General features: G+C 28.6%; 1 protein-coding gene across 1 annotated transcript in view; it reads right to left on the bottom strand.

Moving 5' to 3' along the window:
• LOC107448012 (atrial natriuretic peptide receptor 1) overlaps positions 1-20,067 on the bottom strand; it is a 376,583-nt gene that overhangs the window by 162,362 nt on the left and 194,154 nt on the right. The window contains exons 3-5 of the mRNA XM_043057672.2: positions 12,013-12,205; positions 6,552-6,687; positions 3,881-3,972 (exon numbers count right to left, since the gene is read on the bottom strand). Coding sequence (XP_042913606.2) covers positions 3,881-3,972; positions 6,552-6,687; positions 12,013-12,205 — 421 coding nt within the window. The remainder of the gene's footprint in view (positions 1-3,880; positions 3,973-6,551; positions 6,688-12,012; positions 12,206-20,067) is intronic.

The following is a 20,067-nucleotide window of genomic DNA, read 5'->3' as shown; positions in this document are numbered from 1 at the left end:
CTTGTAATAAGTGTTAGCGTAAAGAAATTTTCTTACAATCAAAGTACTTCGGAAAATGCATTTTAAATACAAGAAAAGTCTGAAATGTAAGAAAATTCTGAATTCTTCGATTACTAATATTTCTATGTTATCGGAATTCAACCATTCCGATACATTAATATAATCTTTACCACGTGCAGCATTTTTTTCCTTACGTTCATTCTGGTTTATTAGAGAAATTACGAAGTTGCTTAGTTTTGTCATAATATTTTTTCTTTCTGCTTTTTTAAAAAAAAATTGTTTTTCTCACACTACCCCCCCNCCCCCCTACACGGAAATAGTGGAGACGAAGTTGATAACTTTCTAAGAAGTCATTAGTTATAACTCAAAAATGAAATCTATTAACTAAGAATGAAATTGATTTGAATCTACGCCTTATCTAAGAATGAGTATTGACATATATGAATTACAATATTAATTTGTAAAAGAACATTTCACTTTAATAAGAAAAAAAAATTTAACACAAATTACTACATTTGAAAACCTTTATTCAATTTGACTTAATTTGATAAATACATTTAAATTTATTTTTTATTTATCGAAAAATTCGTTATGTAGACTTTAAATGAGTAATGCGATGCATTCCAAGTAGTTACTGGCAATGGACCAGCACACACTTGTAAGAAGAAAAAGTTATTGACGAAACTATTTCTTCCCTTGAGCTTTGAGAAATGACGCTTTCTGTCCAGAACAATGTTCATATTTTGTTCTACTTGAACATTGTAATCTCCAAATTTAGAGCCGTGGTGGCTTCGTGACTGGAGAGTTCGTCTTCCAATGAGTGAACCGGGTTCGAATCCCAGCGATGGCTTGTTGATACGAATTCCACACTATCTTCGCACTGACCATAGTGCTGACATAAAATATCTTCAGTAATAGACGGATCATGTGTTAGAGTTCCCTTGCCATCAGATTAACCATAGGAGGCTTGCGGTTTTCGTGGCTTTCCTCTCTATGTAACACGAAGACTGGTAAATTCCATGAAAAAGTCACCTACAAAGGCAAATTTCTACCAATACTTAATCCAGGAGTTCCCTTGTCTTCTTATGGATTGGGTTCAAAATTACAAGACTACGGATTTGAAGATTGGTAGTCGTATACTCTAAATTGGGTCGGCTGTTCAACGACAGTTATAAAATCTAAAATAATGTCTCAAAATCTAAAGCAACTTCCATTCTACCATTATAAAGCAGAACACCGACTTTTTGAAAAACCTAACTATACTCTGTTGCAAGTTAAGAAAAAACCATTATCTCTATGAAGAAAAACTGTTAGCATCTAAGTGCTCGCTAAATGGATGCCAAGCACTAAGTGAAAATGAATATCAACATCGCCAACTCTTGAAATGACGTAGCAGTTAAGTCTTTTGCTTGCTTATAAAAAATATCGCGAATTTTATTTCTCTCAGACGAGTTTAATTTTTAAAAGCTTTTATATTGTTTTGAAAGACCAATTATAAAAACAAAACGAAACTATATGCAGTTGCGGATGATTGCTTAAATCTTTTACCGTAATGGTCTTAACTAACAACGCAGTATAACACAAAGTCGTTCTTGAAATTCTGATTCATTTTTTGAATCAAAACTAGCAAAAGTTTTTTTTTTCTAAAACTTTTTTTCCTCTAAGGTTTTGGATTAATGTTTTGAATCTCTTTTTCAATAAGAATCACTATTTATCAAGTTATATCATTCTACAGAATCATTCTAATTTAGAATATAAATAACATCAAATGTGTTAAATTTGTAAATAATTCATATTTCTTTCATTGGAAGTTAAATGGGGCCACTGTGGCCATGATCACACTAGTCCAACGCTATGAGTCTGTACTAGACCCAAAATACATTTGTTTCTTTATGCCTACAATGCAATAAGAGAAACTAGGAAACAGTATAGTTCATTGCATATTAACACTTTCTGTTGTAATTCCGAAAATAAAATATGTTGATAATAGAATGAAGAGAAAATCTTTAAGTTACTTTTTATATCCTAAAAAACCTTCTGCAAATTTCAACTAAAACATTAACAGAGTAATTATGCAACAGCACATATTGTTGCATCAGTGTTGCAAATCGACGATATCTCACAGAGGAAGTTTGACCAATAAGCAATAAAGTTATTTAAGATTTCCACTCCAACGCCATGATCACACTGGCACTCTCTGCCCTATGCAAATCAAAAACTTCAATGAATATATTGAGGCCGGTATTTTGCTTTCAAGAAGCTTTATTGAACACACAGTGCGTTAAGCGATTAAACAGTGCAAAAACGATTAAAAGGAAGAGTACATATTAGGAGTAGCAAATTAATATTCAGGAGAAGAAAAAAAAAATTAAAATCTGACAATTCAGAATTGAGGAAGGTGGGAGAACGAAAACTCTTTTTGATTAACAGATGAAGGTTAAAGGTAATTATAAGAATGCATTTTTTTTTAATTCTTTATATTTCTTACGGTGAAAAAACAGGTTTTTGTGTTTTGTACCCACACCATCTTTAATAGCTATTTCCCAGTATTCGAAAGCATTTTATTCCCTTAATTTAATATTACTGTCGTCCTCCGATCTGCGTACTTCTTTCACTTCAATTTTCAAAGGGATTTAAAAAATATATTTATTAAAATAATATTATCGTTATTACCACCACTAAAACAATAAAATTTAAAAGTATTGATGCCTTAAAGACGGAAATAGAAGAACACTCTGTATTTTCATTAAGAAATATAGGGTTTCAGAAACAATTTTTTATATAATTAACGGTCAAAAGTTAAAAAATAGTTTTGACAGGGGCGAAAAATTCGATGCCAATTTTTTATGTAAATTAAAAGAAGCGTAAAAATTTGTTCCATGGATGCAAGATCAAAAGGAGGGGAAAAAATGCAGAAAAATGTAATAGTTTTGAATTTTGAAAAAATAAATGCTTTGAATAAGCTTTGACCTGGTATTTAGATTCTCAAGTAATAGTATGCAATATTCATAATTTATAGTGTTGACTAAGTTATGTAACTCATTAGTGCGGTGATAATTTAAGAGGGCGCCATATCACGGAAGAAAATGTTCGTCGCAAATTCTCTTTCTTCTTCATTATTAATTTAAAATTTAAAAGAAAGAAAAAAAAAGTTCAGGAAAAAACCTAAAGTAAGTCATGAAGTTAAATCTCCGAAAAAAAAATACTTCAAAATGCAAACAAGTCATTAGAGGAGAATTTTCGCGTTGCGTAATCTTAAGTTATCATATCATAATTTATTTTCATTTGTATATTTTAAATTTTTCTTTTCACTATTTGAAACTTCTTACTCTGTCTGAACTTACTTTTTCTACACTTTAAATTATAAATTAGTAATGAAGCAGAGAGAGAATTTGTGATGAAAATTTTGTTCCACGTTATGACGTCCTCTTAAGCCACGAAATCAGAGAAAAATATACGGTCTCTGAAAAATTACAATTTCTCTTTGAAAGATTTGGAACTCGTATGAAGGTAGCAGCTGGTGTAAAATATTGACATATGAGTGTGTTATCCAGAAGATGTATCAAAAATGTTCATTTCCTATATCTCTGGATCTAATATCGAGAATTTTACATGATAGATTTTTTACCACATTTTCATTTTGTTACGTGAATAAAGTTAACAGATAATTAGCTTTTTACCAAATATAAAGTTACACATATGTGAGCATAAAAAACTTCACCCGTGCTAAATTTTTCACTACTGTTCAACATCACGTTCAACTAATCCGATTTCCAGGATCCAGCAACAGATAAAAGTTTCTTTTCTGAACTTGAAGAATATGTATCACAGAATCAGTTAAAAAATTATTATGTTAGGAAGACATTAATTATGTACAAACCTCAAATACTCCCGTCAACGGATTCATGTCAAGAATTGAATAATCAGCATCTCTGTCTCCATTTTCATCAATAGTCACTTTACCAGTGATACCTGATAAACAAAATTCAACGGTAGTATTAGCATTGAATAAAATTAAATAGTTATTAAAGTGTGTAATTTATTAATTTTCTAGTTAGATAAAGTTCACATTTAGCACAGTGAAAAAATAGAACAAAAAGCGCATTTCTAGCATTGTAATTTGAGATACAGGAGTCTCCTCCCACGAAACTTCTTCCTTCCTATAAACTATATTCACACTGCTCAAACGTGAAGTAATTACTGGCTGGTTTGAAATTGCGCAGTTTAAAGCGGGATGAATAGCTTAATCGGGAAAAGAACAGTGATAAGAAAATTTTTTTTAAAGTTATTAAAGTATGTAATTTATTAATACTTGTAGCATTAGTTCGATAAAATTCAGATCTAGCATAGTGTAAAAATACAACAAATAGCGCATTTCTAGCATTGTAATTTGAGATACAGGAGTCTCTTCCCAGGAAACTTCCTCCTTCCTTTAAATTATATTCACACTGTTCAAGCGTGAAGTAGTTACTGGCCGATTTAAAATTGGGCAGTTTAAAGCGGGATGAAGAACTTAATCGGGGGAAGAACAGTGATAAGAAAAAAATAGAAATAAAAAGTTATTAAAGTATGTAATTTATTAATTTTCTAGTTAGATAAAGTTCACATTTAGCATAGTGTAAAAATAGAACAAATAGCGCATTTCTAGCATTGTAATTTGAGATACAGGAGCCTCCTCCCAGGAAATTTCCTCCTTCCTATAAACTATATTCACACTGTTCAAGCGTGAAGAAGTTTCTGGCCGATTCAAAATTGGGCAGTTTAAGGCGGGATGAAGAACTTAATCGGGGGAAGAACATTGATAAGAAAGGAAAAAAAAAAAACTTTCAAATGAAGCATTCTTACTTCAACAACGAAAAATACTTTTATTTACAAATTTTGATCCAAATTTATGAATTCTTCATTGATAATCCAAAAATCTAACGAAGCACATTATCTAATTCTGATATTCCTTTCTTGATAATTTACATGGCGATAGAATGTTTCATTTTTAAAATTTCTGCATTTTTTTACCGTCAATTTTTATATTAAAAATTTGTTTTCACGTGGAGTAAGCAGGGAATACTTAAAAGGGTAATATAGCAACATTGGAGCAATATTGTTATTATTAAACACTGCAACTAAAATCACATAAGAGTCAAGAGGAGCTACTATAACATTTCTTTTCTGCTTTTGCACTTTTTCACACTGAAACCAAATTATTTGAAGCTTAAAAAGTGATAAATTTGAAAGAATACCAAATGAAATTTAGGAAATCCATCGCTTTTAAAAAAAAATCTTTCTCAAGAACATTTTCTACTAAGTCGTACCCTATATAATATTTTCCCAATTTCTTTTGAAGCTTAAATCAATAAATTAGATTTAATAGTAACTAATATCTATGATGTAAATGAATTTTTCTCATCTTAAAGGAACAAGCAGTAACTAAATTTTTCACCAACTTGAGTCAAAAAATTTCGTGTAAATTTTTCTTGGATTATCCTGTAATGAAAAAATATAGACGTTGTTGGGGATTAGTAAAATTGGTAGAATTGTTCTAACCCCCAATCTAGAAGGATATTTATCTTATTATTATTACTCGAAGAATTTGTTGTTGGTAAGAAATAGTACTTTGAAGATTGATAAAGTTTAGTAATTGTTGAAGACAATACTTATTACCCAAATTGTCCATATTTACTTCTCAAAATGAAGTAAATAAGCAAATGCCTTCAAAATCGTTAACAGTTTTAATGAAAAGACGTATTAAATTAATAATGTCTCGTTATGTTTTATTTTTGCTGGTACGTAGATCAAACATAGAAAAAAAAATTTTTTTTGATTTTAAGTGCTCACATAATTATTTCTAAATATTAAATTTTGAAAATAGCTCGAAGAGTGTGTTTGCAAAGCTAAAGCCCAACAAGACACCTTTTATCAATTTTATTAATAATCAATCTATTCAATTCTAATTATATTAATTTAGTTTTAATAAGTATTATCTATTTTAATTGTTTATTTTTATTTAAGAAAAAAAAAATTTTCTGTGGTCGTATTTATAGTTACTTAAACATCATCTTTCTTAGCTTTAATACGCTAATTTAAGTATTTAGAAATAAAGCAATTGAAATATTTAGAACAAACCTTCCCTTAATTAAAACGACTGTTGCACTGCTATTTACTTCACTGTTTAATACTTTTCTTTTTACAGTTATTTTATATTTTAATTATTTATTTAAACTTAACAAAACGGAAATTTTTCTGGGTTACTTTATAGTTATCTAAATATATTCTAGATGGCGCCATGTCGATTCAGAAATAATTTGAAATACCTTGATTATAAAAAATAAATAATGATAACTATTTTATTCATTGATGTTTTTTACTCCTTCATTGATGTTGGTATACTAACTTAGGACAGTTAAAATTAGGATTTCAAAAAATGGCGAATGATAGTAAAAATATTTTTTGCAATGATGCAAGAACATTGTTATAAACAGACATTTTTGTTTCTCTTTTAATGGTCGAGAGATTAACGTACAGCATTTTAAGACTATATTTTTAAATGGACTTACCTTCAAATGTTCGATTCCACATTTTTTGAATAATGAAAGATCCATTTGAAGCAGTATAACCTTCTGACAATGTTTCATTTAATGCAATAGAATACAATAAAACAGCTTCGTGAAATGCTGTAACAAATGTATTTACCTAGAAGAAACAAAATCGCAGTTTTTAATCCAACGCAAAAATAATTTTTATGCTGAAATAACATAAGTGTTACTTTTATTAATTTGAAGTAGAAGATTTAAATTTTAATATTTATTTTTCATTTTTATTATTGCACGTTCGTAATTCGCTGGAGGAAATCAAAATTAATGCTAATGAAAATTAAAATTATTTTTTAAAAAAAGTTGAAAATTAGCATTATACATATTGAAAAACTATTTTTAAATGACAAAAAATACTATTTCGTAAAAAATTAAATTTTGAAATTCAGTGGTTCCATATAAGAATGATAGATGGCAGCACCACGGGATAGTGATAAAATTTTACAAAAAAAGCAAAAAATGAGTATAAAAATAAAAATTGTTTTTAAAATAATAAGGTATTCATAAAAGTTGATGTGGAACTCGCATAAATATGAAAGATGCTACCAATTAAAGGACATTTTCCTTTTCTAAAAATGGTATATTCATACTAAACGATGACTTTTTCAGAACTTTTCAGATGACTGACATTTAGAATTTGACTTCATATAAGTTATACAGTTCTTGGTTGAATTAAAGAATTTTTGTAGGCACTTATAGTATTAAGTAAATGTAACAATGAAAACTCAGATTTAAAAAATAATTTATTGTCATTTAAAAAATCAAAACTATCTATCTAGCATCTATCAAAATTAAGAATGTGATAATACTTGAAAATTTCAAAGGAGCGTTAAAAGAATAAAAAATATTTTTATTTTGCAATCTGAAAACATATTCGTGTGCATTAAATGTTTCGAAACGTACATAAAATTTCTCACTCTGTACTAATGTCAAGATATATACAAATTAAAAAATAAATATTAAAAAAAAATTTATTTAAAAAAAAAATTCACGGTGTTTTTTTTTCTTCCTAAAAAGACGATTAGAAATTTATAGAAGTAAGAAACATGAATTATAATAGAATTTGTCTTTCAATTTTCACTTCTTGTTACTAAAAATATTTATTAAAAAAAACTGAAACATGAAACGAAAGCAGCAACCCACCCGTTTTATATCTTAAATTCAAAAGCCCACATAAATTTGCCTCAATTTTGAGCTCTAATAGGGCTAAAATTAAATTATTACTAGGTTTATCTTATCGAATATCGCGCTAATTTCGTCTATTTTCCTTTTAAAATGCTTTGAAACATGTAGAATTATGATAAAAACTGATATATCATTTCTTATTTTCTGAGTTATAAATGGAAAAATTTAAATATCTACGTGTATGGTGCTTAAAAATGTTTGGAAAAGATAAAGATAGAAATGTTTGTTTTTTTACTGAAAAGATGGGTTCTAGGAACAATAAATTAATGAATAAATAAAAAAAGATGAAGAAAAAAATTAAAAGTTAAGAAAATGTAAGCAACTTTTTTTTATCTGAAGATCGAATTTTTGAGTACTAAGAAGCCTTCTAAACTGTTTAAATGCCCATCATTTAATATACTAAGTGATTTACTGACGATGCACCAAATTTCTAATTCAGACAAACCAAAAAAAAAAACAAAAAAAAACATATTTCCTGTACTTTTTTCCCCGCTTATTTGAGTTATTGATCCTTAAAATATGTGGTGCTTAGTCGAGCTCTGGAAAATATGTCCCGATAGACTTGATGCTATAAAGCTGCATTTGCTTCAAAAATCTGAAGATGTTTTTAAAAATTAACATGTTTCAAGAGCTCAGAAAAAGCCACCCATTAGAAAGATAGACAAAACAAAAGTTATTTAAAATAGAAAACGTAAAGTTGCCAATGGAAATGGAAAATAAAGATAAAAACAAAATTAGAAAAACCGCAGTGGCCGAGAGAGTTTAAACGGGATATAATACATCTCCTCGCGCTGCACTGCACAGTAAAAAATTCCGAATCAAACTACGGAATAAAATACCGGCACTTCAGCATCATCAATCATGTGTTATCATCCATTTTACCATAAAAGTCATTTTCACCGTCAAATATGGGGCCGGGATAACCTGGTTGTTAGGGCAATGGACTTGTGCTCAAATCCAGTCGGCTGAAGACTTCCCGTGTAGTAAATGGCAAATAGAGCACGTTAAATCTGTCAGGTCACAAAGACCTTAATGTTCCAATAACTAATTATACCTCTGGGTAAATATTGATCGTTCTCTTGCTTAGGTTAAAATTTCGATCTGCGGATGGATGTATGAATGGGTTCGCCCTATAAACGGGTGTGACGTATGGGTGTGGCAGAAGTCGAATTCTTGGCCATAGATGGCGCCACCGGAAGACAGACGCACTCCTTGTCTTAATGGCCTACGACAAAAACACAACCGTAAAATATTAGTAATTTTTTTCAGTAATATATATTTAATTAGAGTGATTCAGTTATATTGCAGTTATTATTTCCATAAAAATTACTGTATATCAGATTTCTTGTTCCATATTATGTTCCATAAACATGGATTTTACGCCAAAAATTCACCTCCACCGTAGTGCTGGTACTTTTTACCGTAATTTGATCCGTATTTTTAGACAGTGTAATGAGAGGTGGTGAGGGGCTCATGTCTCTAATAAGGTAATCGACATTCATTCGAATGAAACAAGATTTTAGGGCATTGAAATGAGCTGATGTGTCAATTGGTTGGGAAGACCTCAGTCATTATCGAAATTGAAATGGTGCTCAAGATTCCTGCTTGCGGAAATGGACGAGTTATCGCGTTCTTGAAGACGGACATATCTACCGTATTCCTTAAATCTAAATTTATAAAATATTTTATTTAATAAAATGATTTCCGAATTTTATTGCTACATTGGATTCATGTAGATTAAATATGATGCATAACTTATTTATTTTATTTTATTGCAATCCATTCAGATATACCTACTTTTCTGCAGAGTGGGGTAAAGTAGGTACTGTTTTAAAATTATAATTCTCTTACGTGGCTCCCAAATTTTGGCTGTATTTCTTTTAAGCCGGTGGCAACGTTTGTTTTGTTTTGTTTACATTTTGCAAAGCATTCTGCCTTTTAATGATGTGTTTCTGATCTAATATGTATAATTCTCTTACGTGGCTCCCAAATTTTGGCTGAAGTACTTTGTACAGCTAAATAAGATTCTTTTCACAACACTTAAATAGTTACTTTATTTTCTTCATATACCAGTCGGCAAAGAATTCTCTGTTAGGTAAAAAAACATTTCGCTAAAAAAATAACGAATTCTAAAAGAAATAAAAATAAACAACTTAAAAAATNAGACCTTAATGTTCCAATAACTAATTATACCTCTGGGTAAATATTGATCGTTCTCTTGCTTAGGTTAAATTTTCGATCTGTGGATGGATGTATGAATGGGCTCGCCCTATAAACGGGTGTGACGTATGGGTGTGGCAGAAGTCGAATTATTGGCCATAGATGGCGCCACCGGAAGACAGGTGCACTCCTTGTCTTAATGGCCTACGACAAAAACACAACCGTAAAATATTAGTAGTTTTTTCAGTAATATATATTTTAGAGTGATTCAATTATTTTACAGTTATTATTTCTGTAAAAATTACGGTATATCAGATTTCTTGTTCCATATTATGCTCCCGTAAACATGGATTTTACGCCAAAAATTCATCGTCACCGTAGTGCTGGTACTTTTTAGCGTAATTTTAGACAGTGTATAGAGGAATTTTGAGATGCTCATGTCACTAAAAGGTAATCGACATTCATTCGAATGCAACATGATTCTAGGGCATTGAAACGAGCTGATGCGCCAATTGGATGGAAGGACCTCAGTCATTATCGAAATTGAAATGGTGCTCAAGATTCCTGCGTGCGGCAATGGACGAGTTATCGCGTTCTGGAAAACGGACATATCTACCGTGTTTCTTAAGTCCAACTTTTTAAGATATTTTATGTAATAGAATGTTTTCCGACTTTTATTACTACATTGGATTCATATAGATTAAATATAAAGCATAAATTTTTTATTTTATTTGATTGTAGTGCATTCAGAAGAACATGTTTTGATATGCCTACTTTTCCACAGAGTGGGGTAAAGTAGGTACTGTTTTAAAATTAGTATATATTTAACTGAAAAAACGAATGTAAATAGTGTTTTAAAAATAAAAAATATTCTTAACACTGACAGTTTAGCAAAAGGGCAAAATTTGGAGAATGTGTCTCCTCTATATACGATTTCTCTATCTAATTGCATGAAAATACCGGATTTGCTATGCAGACTCTTAGTTAAAATACAACTTTCCACACGCAGAATCGTCACTGTGTTAAATAAATGTGTCATGCTTATATTTCAGAAGATAAATGCTGAAAATCTACCTTTTTTCGCATTATTAAATCAAAAAGTCAATCTTCATGACTATCAAAATAAGGTTTCACTTCGGAGGCAGTATATTTGTTGAACTCTACTCGACTTCATCAATAAGCAAGTAAGCTGTATCATTATTTGAATTATAAATGAGAATGTTAAAATTAATATATATGATAATTTAAAGTGTTTTTACTATAAGTAGCATATATTTTTATTCAATTTAGGTGTCTCAAGAAATTTTTTTTTTTTTTTTTTTTTTTTTTTTTTTTTTTTTTTTTTTTATGAAAAGACTGCCATATAAAGGCAGAAACGCATCTATATCTTTAAATATGCTCAATAAGTTGTACCGTTATGCTATTTTAGGATTTTATTTAATTGTGTACTATGTCTGTTATATTGCTTTTGCCTATCATTCTTGTTAAAAAATAAAATTTAAAAGAAATTTTTCAGTGTTGAAATTACTGTTAAGAGATAAAATCAAGCAAGTAAATTAATTTTTAGCTATTTAACTATCAAATAGAGCATTAGACACTTTCAAAAGCTAACACAGAATTTAAAAAAAATATGCCTATCATACGACACTTAGTTAAGCTTAACCATATACGCACTTTAACCCACCTCAGAAAGCAATTCATAATAGATGGAAGTTTAAAATTTATATGTAGATCTGTTCTTTAAATGTCCCTCTAGCAGTTCGAGACAAAATTAATAGTTTTTGACAGTTTTTAATGATATTAAAAGAAAGTTCATCAACAGCTTATACTAATATTCCTTGAAAATTGATCATAAACAGATAGTTTTGTAAACATTAATTTTCTTACATTAGTTTCTAAACCTGAAACAAAAATGCTTACCCCAATCCCAGTAAATGCCTCTAAAAATATTAAATAAATTATCTCAACGTAAAAAGAGGAAATAGATGATTTTGTTAACATATACCCACTTTACCACACCTGACCCTACAATTCCTTGAAAAACTAAACTAACACGAATCCCATAATAAAAGCCACCTACTTCTTCTTGTCCGTAATCAAACTGAAAATCTTTCTTTGCAATTTCTTTGACTTCTCTGGAAAAGTTCTTATATTCTTCAGTCTCGGGGATACGGGCGGTTACAGTCAACAATGCTTCATACGCCATCTTAGCTCTATGATTCTGTTCCACTGTATCCTCCTCTTTCCACCACGGTTTCTCACTTTCAACTTTACTGCAAGAAACAAAACAACTTATTGAGAGAGTTTCAAGAGTCAACTAAGAGAAAAAAAATACTACATTTATGACTTTTTCTATTTGTTTAGAGAAAAGATATCAGATCTTACAGTGCACTTTTTCAGAAAGAATTTTAATTTTATATTTCTCAATTTATATTTCTTTTAAGATATAATCTAAATATACTGATAATTTTTTTTAAATTTTTAAATTAATGTAGATACAAATTATTATTTTTTTTTAAAAAAATATTCACTATTTTACGTTTTGAAAAAATTTTTTTCTCTGAGTAAAAATAACAGAAAGAACATAACAGAATAACAGAGAATTTCAGAAAGAATTTTAATTTTATATTTCTCAATTTATATTTTTTCTAAAAGATATGATCGAAATATACTGAAAATTTTTTTAAAAATTTTTAAATTAATTTAGATACAAATTATTATTATTTTTTTTTAAAATACTCACTATTTTATGTTTTAAAACAAATTTTTTCTCTGAAAGTAAAAACAACAGTGGTAAGAGAGTAACTTAGAATAATTGAGCTAGCATGTTGTGCTGTTAAGACTTAATATGAAGCATATACTACTTGCATATTACAGTAAAAAGTACAGCAACTTAAGCTGTCGGTACTTACTGTAACAATTACAGCATAATACAGGGATGGCCAAGCTCCTTGATAGTCGAGCCATTTTTCAAAATTTGAAATTTTTCGAGAGCCGCAATTAAAGACGTATTTAAAAGGTATGAAAAAAGGCATTAAATTTTTTTTCATGAATTATATTTATTGAGAACATATAAGTAAAAGTACAAAATATGTGTATTGAGTTTAAATATTAAAAATTAAACACATTTATTTTACTTCTCTTGATAATTCTTTAAAATTTGGTGAATAATTGGTGTCAGCACTTCTCAGTAATTCTTTGAGATGCTGATTAGTTAATACTGATCGGTTTTTGGATTTCACGAATTTTAAAGTGGAATAATATGATTCACATTAGTACGTTGTTCCGAATATTGAAATAATTCAACAATGAGCCTTTTTTTAATTCAGGATACTTCGATTCTGGTACGAATTTCTAAAATTCAGTAATCGACGTCGACTTTTTTTTTAATTGTAGAGCTTAATCTTCTTACATCTCTATTAATTCTAATTCTCCAGATGCTTTTTGGGTCATAATTATTGGAAATGGAAAACTAACCTTGAATTGAACAACGTTGCACTCAGTCTTTCATATTTGTTCTCAGTTATTTAAAAGCGATTTTGAAACACATACGGAGCGATAATAATTTTTTAAAATATAATAGTCCAAAAATTAAAAGGGAACTTTGGTACATTTATCAAGAGCCACAAATAATCCTTCAAAGAGCAGCATGTGACTCGCGAGTCGCAGGTTAGCCGCCTCTGGTATAATACTTTGCGGTAAAAAGAGATCTTTTATCCGTTAATTTAGCTTTTCGGTGCAAAGTTTTATTTCAATTTGTACCTATTACTGAAAATAATTTTGCATTATTGACTCCAATAACAATAGGCAAATTTAAAAAGTTTCATATACGCATAAGTACCATTTTTGTTCTTCATTAATTTAGCTTCCTAGTACAATTTTTTTATTTCTATTTATACCTATTAATAAAATTATTTAGTTGATTGTAAACCTCATAAAAATATATTAGTTGAAAAATTAATATTCTTAGAACCATTTATGACCTAAATGCCATCTATACTTATTTTTAACATCGTAAGAAAAAGCGAAACTATTATTGAAACCAGTGATGCTAAGTAAATGTGGTATTAAATACTACTGATATTGCAGTAATAAAAACGTACTATAACACAGTAAATGCCTATATAGACAGTTCTCCGAGAAGTCCTCTTACGTCCTCCAAGAACTTTTAAAGCACCCTAATATCACCATATTACACATCTATGAGACTTAATATATAGTCTTTCCTTTTTGTGTTATTTGTTATAAATTCCGCTGCTGCTTAATACCATTAGATTTACCATAACATAAGTTAGAAATTTGCCAAATCAATAAAAAGAGTAACTATATATATATATATATAGTATAATTTAATCTATAATAATCAGAACCTACCACGATTTTCCTACAGCTCATTCGTTAATTTTAATTTTATCTTATTAGTTCTTGTTGAGTTTCCATTATTTAAATTGAAAGAAGCATATTTTAGAAACATAAGTATCAATATAGGAAACATGTGGATTTTATGTATATTTTAAAATACAAATTCTGTGAAGTCATCACCATACTTGACGAAGTTATTACCGTTGATTTTACTTATAATAGCCTACCATGAGAAACCAAAGACAAATAATTCATAAAATTGTGTCATAAAATTTATTTTTGATATATTAGAGCGGCAATCTGGCATGTCGCTCATGTTAGGAAATCTTTATCGATTGCTAAAGAAAATTCTTACTAAGGGTGTAGTGAGTGAATCAGTTGTCGGAAGAAGTGTTAAAGTAGACACTTAGGTTCACTGTGTTTTTGAACGTATGTACACCATATTTGGAATGAAATTGTTAAGAATTTCAAATTTGTATACGGCAAATACAGACACATACATAGAAACATTCTGCTTTATATTTTTTCTGTATTTATATAGATAAAAAGTAGTTTGTACATCAAATTTTATTCGATTCATATAATTTATCAGAAATACAACATATTTTTACATTTTAACATTGATATTGTAGAATTATCAAATTTAAAATGTTTATTGCAATATGTGTTTGCCCGAACACAAACATATTTTCCAAGTCTATAAAGTTTTATTTTGTTATAGTAATTTTAAAGTAAGTTTATTAGTCTATGTTCCATGAAGCATGCATGGAATTACAGACTAATCTCTTAAACCAGAAAGTTGCTTATTAGGCATATAAAATAAACCTTTCAGACTTCATATTTACATTTAATTAAAATAAACAGAGTAAAATTTATAAAATAGCACCCTTCACGCAATCTAGACTTGACTTAATTAAACAAACAGGAAGAATTAAATCTTTGTTTAAAATTACCTAAAACAGTTATCATTCTGAGATCATTTATTCAATTTTATATATTTAATCATCTCATAATTCTTCATGTTAATCTTTTTAAATATTCCCCTATTAACAAATCTAATTAGAATAATAATACCTTGAAGAGACGTCAGGACTTAATTATTATTTTAATCAAACTCGAACAGCTGTAATAATTAGATTAAAGATGGATAACTGTTAGAAAAATGAATATTAACTTCTGTAATGGTACTATTTATCTTAAGTCAAACCATTCTTATAATTTTACTTAGATAATTTAGGCTTTGCATTAATTTAAAACAGCTGCAGGGATAAAGTTTATTCTATAATGTTAGATTAAATCATGAATACTTGCCTTAATTAAGTAAGGAAATGCCGTAAAGTAGTCTGAAGAATTTATTTAATATCATGATAAATTGTTCGAGAAGTATTTGTGGGTTTTGCAAGGAAAAAGGCTACTTTTTTTTATAAAAAAAATAACATTTTATAAAAAGTTAAGCAAGTTTAAAAATTTGTAAAATATTTCGAATGACTGGGTATAGCTGCAATTAATTTTTCATTAAAAATTTTGTATTTTGTCTAAAACCAGTCAAGAAAGATATTTAAATAGATATTCAAATGAATTATACATACCGTAAATACTGAGGTGTAATATCTCTCCGGATTTGATGTTAAACAACCCAAAGATTGTGTAAAGTAATATTTCTTTTCAAGATAGAGCTTTCATATGCCATTAAAAGAGTGTATGAAAGCTCCAAGCACATAAAATGTATAAAGCTTTAGAGCAAGATCACGCGCACTGGCGCCATATATTCAACATTTTGACTTCTAACAACTCCTATGTTCTTGCACTTTTGGTATCTTCTGTAATTGTTTAAAATCAATGGGTAATCTGCAAGTGTCGTAGTGTGGATATCTCGATAATGGTTGGCTGTTGAAACGTGGCATTTGTTTACGTTAGCAACTGTTTTTTCCATTCTATTTCAAGTAAGCTAAGCCCATCAAGTGTCAATTCTCTTAAGTGACACGTTCTATTTTTTTCCTCACTAAGATTTAAATTCTTTCACTGAATATTTCTTATTTAATACAAAGACAGTTCCGAAGTCATTTGAACCTAAACGAACAAGATATGCATCGAATTTGCCATGTACACCGAACGAAAATTTATCACGGTTACAACAAAATACGTCTTTTACTTTACTTAGATTTGATATTTATGTAATTTATTGTAACTATTTTTGTTTTGTGATCCTGACAACTTCGATGTATAAATTAGCTTACGTTATCTACATGTCTTCTTGCCTGTCTGTCTTTGTGTTAAGTAAGAAATATATAGAAAAAAAATTGAAATCTTAGGGAAAGAATCTTTGTGAAAGGATTTCGAATGTATTATTTACGAGAATTGATACTTAACGGGCTTGACGTACTCGAAATAGAATGAAAAGAACAGTTGCTAACTTAAGCAAATACCAACTTTCAACCACCAATCAGGATCGAGATATCCACTCTACGTTACTTGCTGGTATGACAATGTATAAAATAGTTTTATAATATTTGACTTCCATTCACTTCGGTTTTATTCGACTTCCTATTGGTATTCTACTCGTGGTGTGTGTATTTTCGATTAACAAACTAGTTTTATTTTAAGAAATATTGTATGTATGCATCTTAAATTTATGTTTATTGCTTAATCTAAAGCATCGTTGCGTCGTTCATGAATAACAAACATGATGACGGCTATTTTACATCAATTAGCGTGGAAAAACATTCTAGGTGTTTCACTACACTAGGAACTATCCTTGTTTTTGATGTAGTAAAACACCTCTTTGGTGCGAAGTAGTTGTCAGCATTATTGATTTTCAAATAGACGAATTTTTTCCCAGTTTTTTAGCATGAAATGTTTCGAAAGTACAATTTGTATTTTTAAAATGCATTTGTAAATAAAATAGGAGACTTTTGCAAATGCTTTTATGCAGCAATCTGTAATTATTACGCAAATGATTTAATAAAGTTGAAAAAAAACAACAATTGTTCGAAGGAGTTAGTGCGAATGTATCACTAAAAATGCGCGTGTTTTTAACAAAATGTATTTGTAATGAAACTATTAAATTGATTTCAATGCGCATGAAAATATATGTTATCAGTAAACAAGAAATTAATAAATAAATAAAACTACAACAGTGAAAAAGTAAATAAAAACACTTCGGTTTTAAGTACTTGCAACCCTTTTCGGTGTTAGAATGCACTAAAACTTTTTATAGTGTAATATCTATAGGTTTTACTTTTATCATTATCGCTTAATCATTACTAACATGTCTTTAAAATATGTTTTTCACATCTCAACCTATAAATTATTAACAATGTATTATCTTTCTGATAGGTTAAAAAAATGAGTCAGTTCTTCTGATTTTAAAGAATTTTATTCTATTAATTGAAATAACAAGTAAAATAAAAAAATATATAAATTTAATTCCTACTTCGGTCAATAAAAAGTATTTTATTTTAATTAAATTTTATTAAATAATTGAAATTTATTCTTCTAAATAAAAATAAAATCATTTAATTAAATTTAATGAATAAATTCATATTTGAAAAAACTGTATTAGCATCAAGTGTCACCCACCACATGTTTAAAAAAGTGTATTTGAACTTGAGTGGATAAATAAAAAGAATTTTACTAACTATTGAAAATTCGAACAAGATATAGGAAGAGTGTGAACTAATAGTAGAAATTGATAAAAATGAACAATGTACTAAAAAGCAAAATTGATGGAGAAAAGATTATAATTCACTTAGGAGAAATGTAAAATATCGCCATTGACGCCAATGATGCTTTTGCAATTTTGGTAAAAGGTACTACTGGTAGTGTGGTTATTGGTGCAGTTTTAATAGGTACGTATGCTAATGTAGGTACTGTTAGTATATTTGGTATTTATTAAAACTACACCAATACTGTGCAGTTTTAATATAGAAGCTACAGAATGAGGGTTTTTTTCCGGGCCGTCGAATGTCATATAAGTACTAGAGAAAATCCCTTGATTGTGGAAATTTAATATTCATATTTATTATGAGTTAGCCTAGCACAACTGCATCATGCCAAAATGATTCTGAATACAGTTAATCATTACTTTGATGGAATAAACTATAATCATGCTTTACTTAATCTAATAATGTTAAAAAAACAGTAATTGATGAAAAGATTGGAATAATATTCAGTTTTATTAGTTGCGTTCTTATATGTCTTTGAGTTATGTGCATGATTTCATAGTGTTGCTCAGTATTGATTCATTTATTGCTTATTTTCTCAGCCCGTACGAAAAATGGGATTCCAGCTAATTATAAATAAAATGATTCATAAAAATTAATTCAACCACATCTTGCGCTGCATAAATTAATTATAATGCTTGCATTCCCATTAGCGTAATTAAATTTATTTCAAGAATCATTTGCTATCTCATGCGGTTTCATATTTCTGAAAATGAAAGAGAAAACTTTTAACTCATTAAAAAATTAAGTCGTGTTAATTAATTATTGTAGCAATTGCTACTTCACCATTGTTATTTTTTCGTTTCTGCATACATTAAATAATTTTGTTTCTAAATTAAATACAATAATTATTATTTTCCAGCTATTATTCTGTAGAAGAATGAAATTAACTTTATTCTAAATAAGAGTGTATTAGGAATGTTCTGTTAAGATTTAATTTAACAATGCCCTTGGTGAGATGGGAATTTAATAATGCTTATTTACTTATTGTCGCCTATGGCTTTGTTAAAAGTTGAGTCATTTGCAACTTGAATAGGAAATTCATCTCAATTATTTTAATATGAAATTGAAATGCCTGGAAAAGAAAGATAATTTCTTCGAAAATTTTAAAAAATAACATTCAGGAGATTATATCTATAGTTGATTTTATGAAAAACTTTACTCGTATTCCGTTTAAATTTCTATTGGATGGGGTATTATTATTGTGATTGTAATTTAGTTTATAAACTAATATGTTATAAACTATATGTTATAAACTATATATTATAAACTATATGTTATAAACTATATGTTATAAACTATATGTTATAAACTATATGTTATAAACTATATGTTATAAACTAATTAATGTATGTAATTAATTAAATTGTATTGCCTAATATAATATGATTCTATTACAATCTAATATTTCAATCTCAATTTTTTATTCTTTGTACGTATTCTTCGAAATTTGAATAACTAGAAAATGTCAAGAATGTCCCTTATGAATTTTTTAAATCATATATTTCTTGCTATTATTCACATATGTATTTAAAATACGAGAATTCGTTTTATTCTAGGATCGAGAGGGCCTTGATTTGGCGAAACATTTCAACTGTACAATTTTGTTGAAAACCCGTTTTTTAATACCATGACATTATTTGGTGTCATTCTTTCATTCCTTCTTCGTTTATTTTGATATATATTAATTCAAGTTTAAATTTTAACCTTCGCTATTATTTTACCATTATTTGCTTGCTTGTTATCTTTTCTATAACTATCACTATCTATCGTCTCTACGCATACACCAACCAATATGATTCTTACCTCTTTTTATCCAATTAAAGAAATGCATATTTATTTATTTTCCCATACATTCTTTGTAAAGTTCTCATTATTTTTGTCTTGCTTGGATGATATATATGTGCTTGGTTGAACGTATGGGTTTGTCGTGAGAAAGTTAAAAATGCTCATCGTTGTAAACGGTGTCTTGGAAATGGTATGTGTGTTAAAATAGAGTAAAATGAATATGATTGAGATTTTATTGGTTTCATATTTGTGAGTGAAAGAAG

This window comes from Parasteatoda tepidariorum, chromosome 1 (assembly GCF_043381705.1).
Source record: "Parasteatoda tepidariorum isolate YZ-2023 chromosome 1, CAS_Ptep_4.0, whole genome shotgun sequence".
NCBI lineage: Eukaryota > Metazoa > Arthropoda > Arachnida > Araneae > Theridiidae > Parasteatoda > Parasteatoda tepidariorum.
Note: the sequence above shows the minus strand (reverse complement) of the source record. Positions and strands in the feature narration are given on the sequence as shown.